The sequence below is a fragment of the Herpailurus yagouaroundi genome, unplaced genomic scaffold, assembly GCF_014898765.1.
Source record: "Herpailurus yagouaroundi ecotype Mexico unplaced genomic scaffold, PumYag 182, whole genome shotgun sequence".
Taxonomy (NCBI): Eukaryota; Metazoa; Chordata; class Mammalia; order Carnivora; family Felidae; genus Herpailurus; species Herpailurus yagouaroundi.
Window position 1 is genome coordinate 14,619,858 of NW_024412413.1, and position 6,275 is coordinate 14,626,132.

The following is a 6,275-nucleotide window of genomic DNA, read 5'->3' on the forward strand; positions in this document are numbered from 1 at the left end:
TACGCCACCTGCCAAGGCCAGAGAGGTCAGATGGCAGGGCGGGGTCCAGAACACGGGCCTCCTGATTTCCAAACTCGTGCCAGAAAGTACAGGAGGAGCAGCCACCACCCGATGCTGATACAGCACTTTACGGTCGGCCCCACAGGTTTGTGCGCGGAGGCACGAGAGTGCTCAAGCTGCTATCTAGTAACACCTGCCAGTGAGCAGCCCGGCTTGCTGGAACGAATGTGATCCTCAGGCACTCCCCTGCTACTCACTGAGAGCCCCAATTTCTGTACCTAAAATTGGAGGATACTGATAACCACCTTGCAGGTTAAAGAACGTGTGTGATGCACTCAGCATCATGTAAGCGTTGGGATGCCAGGTTTCCGGTCATCCTGTCATCGTGATGACTGGGCTCACCCAGCTTGGCTTCCCGGCAAGCCCTGTGTCTCATTTCCCAGGCCTTGTCACCCCCAACCCCCTTTGCCTTTCTGTTTCAGCAAATCCCAGTCCCTGACTACCAGCCTCAGTACATCTGACACCTCTCAGCGCGGGACCCCAAGTGAAGACGAGGCCAAGGCCGAAACCATCCGCAACCTGAGGAAGTCCTTTGCCAGCCTGTTCTCTGACTAACCTTGTCCACGCTGGGACAGGGGAGTGCTGTTACACTCCCCCTTTTCCTGCCTCTCTTCCTTCTCGGCCTTGGTTCCCGATGGGAACAGAATGGAGGGCCTGAGAATATACTCTCTAAATGCCTTTGATCCAGGAACTGAGTATCTATATGTGTTCCCACCTCCCTTGACCATGACATTCCAGCATCATCGTCTGAGTGGTGGGCCTTTGAGAGCCTCCGGGTTCATCAAATCAGGCCCTAATGGCATCACATCACCCTGCCCACCCAGATGCTTGCTCCCCTGCCTCAGATAACCAAGTGAAATGTCTGTGTGTGGCTAGTTTTCACATTTCTTGTTAGTGTTTTGCTCGCCTTCAGGTGAAGGTCCCCTCCAGGCCTTGCCTCACCTCCATCAAATGCAGACACTGTAGTCGGACCTCAGCAACATAGGAGGCAATAATCTTTTGACCATGTTTTGCAAACAAAAGGAGAAAAGCCCAGCCAGGGGAACATACTACCTACCCATGCTAGCTCCATCCAGGCTCAATCACCCCTCAGACCAGAAAGGCAAAGGTCCATCACATGTGGCTCCCGGTGGGATCTTAAGAACAGTGGAATGAAATCAGATCCTGTGTAACAAGTGGGGCCTTTCAGAACTCAACAGAAATGGAGAAGAAATCCTGAAGTGCTGCTCACCCCCAGATCGGACAGCCAAGAGCAGACGACAGTTCTACAAATCATCCCTAGTTCCCAAAAGAACATGCCCTCAACTTCCCAAGGAAGGAGTCAGGTCAGCGTTCCTCCACCCATTCTGCGTTACACCACCAAGAACTCCCCGAATTCCCGCCAGAAATGTTCCCTCCTCAAGGACATATGAGGAACCGGAGAGAATCAGGAGATCAATAACACAGGCTGAGAAAGCGAAGTGGTGGTAACTTCCAGGTTGGCATTTCACCAACGGTTTACAGCAAGGCTTTGGTAGGTGACTCAGGTACAAAAGGGTCCCATGGTCAAACATGTTTAGGAAATACTTTGTATTTCTTGTTTTGAGATGGGTAGTACACATTACGTGTCAAAGGCTCTTGGAATTCCTGCAGTGAAGAAACAAGATTGAACCTTGCTTAAGCCAAGCTTACTTCACAGAACAAGTGGGCTACAGGGCTGGGCAATGCCATGACTCCCTTTCCAAAGCTTTTTCCCTACATCGGACTGCTTCCCATGACCAGATGGGGTGCAGGGCTGCCCCCAAATCACCACATGCCCGGTGCTAGAAACATTGTAGGTGCCAGAACCAGCCTCCTGGTCCCAAAAAGAGCCCAGGACATTTGAACGTAGCCACCACACTCTCCCCTTACAGCCTACATTGCGACTTGAGACATGTCTCTCCCTCCCTGGTCACAGAGAAGGAGAGAGGGAGGTAACAATGAACGTGTCCGTGGCGTGGAGCTGCATTCTGAATAAAGGAGCAGGGACAACTTATAGGGCAAGGTGTGATGTCATGGAGGCATGTTTGGGGAGATCAAGAGCATAGAAAACACCTAAGGCAGCCACTGCTCTTGTACATTGGAGATTAAGGTCGGAAAAAGTCAAGGTCACCTGATTCTCACATAGTAATAAAACACAACTGGAAACACACAACAGAGTGGTCATAGGCTGGACAAAGTTTCTCAAAGCGTGGGCACAGCTAGCTTCAATTCAGAGCAAAGGAGGCAGAATTCTGGTCATAAGGCCCAGAACCTTGTCTTTGTCAGTCTCCCCAAGCATTTTGCATGCAAATTGAAGTTAGACCAGCAGCCCTGAGCTGAGCTCAGTGGGAAGGCCCCCTGCATGAGATCAGTATTGGTGTGGGCTCTTTACAGCCAGGCACCCACTCCTTCGCTGAGCAAAAATTCGTGGCTCTGCCAACAGTGACTGCGCGGCTTACATTTTCCCACTTTCTTATATTCTGTCCCTTGTCCCTAAAAACTTCTCAACATTCAAGCTGTAACTCCCAGATGCTCCCACTACAGTAGCACAAGATTTTTTTTTTTTTTTAATCAGACCAGGCATCCTGATATTTATAACCGTGCACACATGTGATCCATGACATAACACTAGTTTATAACCGGCACATTTGAGTCAATTTCCCCACTGGTCTGAGTATGAATGTAGAGAACAGGAATGGTCTTACAGAGACCATAGACCCCCAAAATGGACTGTTGGCCACACATAGGCTAACACGTGTTCCTTCCAAACACTTAGCCTTTAATAGCTGTGACATTTTTGAATGGGAAAGGGCAAAAAGAAGGGAATAAAGGAGTCACTCTATAGAGATTCTGACAGGTGGTTTGGTTTTTGCTTTGTTGCACAACTTTGACCCAAAGAAAGGCTGGCATTTTCCCTCCAGGCTGACTTGGTGAGGCTGAACCATGGGTGCCAAGGGTGTAGCACAATGAACGGGGATTTAAGGATGCAGCTTCAGGGGACACTGCCACCAGCCAGAGAAAATAACTCGGTCCAGGTCTTCCCCCTCTCACCATGGCAAGATGGTGCTGTAGTTTAATTAGGTGTGATGTCAGCTTTCCAGGGACACTGAATATGCATATCCTCGCTCTTCCATGGCCTCTCTGTGTTCTCTCCATCGTTACCGCACTCCCTCCTGACGTTCAGTCCCTGCTGGTGGGTCAGGGAGGAAGGGCCTTCACTCACATGGTAACAAATACAGTGGCACAGCCCAGGAGCCTAAACACCAGCTACCCTCTGAAGTTTTCATCGGAGTCTGCAGTGGAAGGAGTTCACGGGGAAGGCAAGCCGGCGTGGGTACCTCGTGAATTTGCTACGTGAGTCAAGCACAGGGCACATTCCTCGGCACACAGGTGTTCAGGACATGTTTTAGGTTGGCCTTCCTAGAAAACTAGGAAACTAATGAAATGTACACAAAGTGTTCAGGCTGGAGAAAAGGGCTGTCTACAAGAGTGTCAGTGTGAGGAAGTCACTTGCCCAGGAACAGAAGTGAACCCATATAATAGTAAAATGAGATAAACTGAAGAAAATCTACGGCGTTTTTTTGTTTTGTTTTGTTTTTTTAAGCCTCAGAAAGAGGTCTCGGATTCTAAACTGAGTGTGAAAAGGAACGGAGGTGAGCAGAATCAGGGGGGCCAATGAGGCATCCCCTGTAGTGCACTTGACCATGGAGGTGGGGAGCCTCAGGGCCACTACGGCTGGGAGCCAAACATCAGCCTCAGTCAGAAGAGGTTGTGGCCTGCAGGCCAGGACGATGCCAAGGCTTGTACAGCAAAGACCCAGGGCCCCTTGTACAGCAAAGACCCAGGGCCAAGGAGCCCCTTCCAGACACGGCACACAGCACACACCAGAGCTTCAGAAACAGCCCTGGCCCACAGACACACCACCTCCTTTCGGAACCCGGCCCCTCCCAGGTCTGGGGAGCAGACAGCTGGTGTTTTATTCAGCTACATAAAGCAGGTCAGTGGTTCGTTCTGCTTTCAGTGCTTAGCGCTGGTGAAAGGTCAGAGTCAGGGTTTAGGCCGGTTAAGTCAGCCTGGCAGATCCAAGCAGTGGCTGAATTATATGGAGGAGTAGCTCAGGGTCTAAGAGCACTTTTCTCATACCGCATGTTTTTCTTTATCCTGGAGAGCATGCCGCTGGTTACTAACTGTACTGACAGATGTCAAAAGCTATCCCCGACTCCCACACAGTCACTGATAAAATTCAGACTTTGAGTCTAGTATTAAGACTCTAAGAGAAGGCAGCCACTTGGGGTTTGGTTGGAGACAAATTGGAAGTTTGGGCAACAAGCAAGTCAGATCGGTCCATTAACCAAACACAATGCATAAAGGGCACAGAGCCTCCCTTGTGTTTCCGCAGACAGAATATGCAGCCCAGCTAGATGAGACTGGGACTCTTAGATGCTGGGTTCAGAGCTCTCTCTCTTTCTCGACTGGCCCCGGCTGAGAGAAAGATGAAAATGGCTGGGACATGGTTCTTGAAGTCAGGGGGGTGTCCCTCGAAGGGAAGACCAATCAAAAACTGAATGCTCCTTCTACAGTGCGTGTGCGTGAATCTTTTAAAATCCCTTTTGTTTCCCATCGTTTGTGTTTTGATTGGTCCTCCTGCTTGTAATTTCCGTTTCCAAACTCCTATAGTTGAAGTATTTGTTGTCTACGGTCTTTATGGAGTCTAGGGCAGAAGCAAGTTGGCTCTTGGCAGCTACTGCCCAGGGAAGGAGGAAAGCCGACCTTGGCCCTGGGCCCCCAGCACAGGGAGCAGAGGGAGGAGTGTCCAGCTCCATCAGAATAAGAATTACAGAGATACGGGGCTAAGCAGTGATCGCAGGAATTGGAGCACCAAGCCAGACAGAGAGAGGACAGAATGCAACTGCCTTTACATGAGGAATCCCAAAACCTTACACTGGAAGGAGAGGATACCTCCCATGATTTGATGTCCAGCCTTGCCAAACCATAGCTTTCACTTATAAAGAGAAGGGGGAGAAAAAGGGCAATCTCCCATTAATAAAAATAACTAAAGGGAAAAACACGGGGCCACAGAAAGCCATTAAGGCTACAAGCCAATGGAGAACCGCATCTTCCCAAAACGCTTACCGCAGCGCTCTCAACGAGCTTGCCTCCACAACATTCTCAGCGATGGTCAGAGTCGCGCGGGGGACGTGCTGCTGCCAAACCATGACTTCATGCTCGTGACGCACCAGCAATATATAAAGCTCCACAGTCTCAGCCTAATGAAGAGGATGTAGGGTTTTACAAGCTTCTAACCATAACTTTAGGTGTCCAAGAGGAAAAGCTTTGAGGCTGTTTTAAGAATTTAGAACAAACTGCTGGAGGATTTAGGCGTGTGGCACACACTCTCAATTAAGAGATGTGTCACACTGGCCAGGAAGTCCCAGGTGAGGTGTCAGAAAGGAGCACCCACATCCATGGGACACCAGCAGTTCCCAGACCTCTCGAGAACCATTCAAAAAGGACACTTGGCAGACTCATTGTTTTACAGGATTTGGTGCTTCTGGTCATCACTACATCCTCCCACCGCACACATACCCACACAGTGCAAACCTAACAGCACAGATGGCCACAGAGGGATGTAGAAGTAGAGAAGGGTGGATTTGGGCCCACCGAAGCTTCAGGTGATTCTTTCAGCCCAGACCCAGTTAAAGCCACACAGCATCTAGTGGACACTGTTTAAAAAGCTGTCCTACAGCTCAGACATTACAAAATACCACAGAAAGAAATGTCAAAGCCCCAATCCTTTGCCTATACACAGTAAGCTACTAAGGGTGACATGGCCTCTAGAAAATCCTAGTACTGACTGAATTTTCTTCACTGTGATGGAAATAAAGACTATATGTGTAGCAAAAAAATACCTTCACGTGTATGTAGGACTCAAAATATTCTTGCAGCATATAACATTCCAAGCCATTTCCTTATATGCAAAACAGATTTTTTAAAAAGGAGGAAGACATCGGCAATATTCCTAAATATTGTCTGCAGATATAATAGTGTTTTATTCCTGGGTTGCGATTCAGATTTTTATTTGTCACGATAGCATGTTTCTATACTGTATGATAAGACATTTGTGTTTGGCCTTTTTCTTGTATGAAGAATAAATCTTGAATTTTGTGTATTTTAAACCTTAAAAGCAAAATGTTCTTCCAATAGAGTAGTTAAGA

General features: G+C 48.6%; 1 protein-coding gene across 1 annotated transcript in view; it reads left to right on the plus strand.

Annotated features, from left to right (window-relative positions):
• SYN3 (synapsin III) overlaps positions 1 to 6,236 on the plus strand; it is a 409,364-nt gene extending 403,128 nt beyond the window's left edge. The window contains exon 13 of the mRNA XM_040491835.1: positions 483 to 6,236. Coding sequence (XP_040347769.1) covers positions 483 to 615 — 133 coding nt within the window. The 3' untranslated portion in view covers positions 616 to 6,236. The remainder of the gene's footprint in view (positions 1 to 482) is intronic.
• The last annotated feature ends 39 nt before the right edge of the window (positions 6,237 to 6,275 follow it).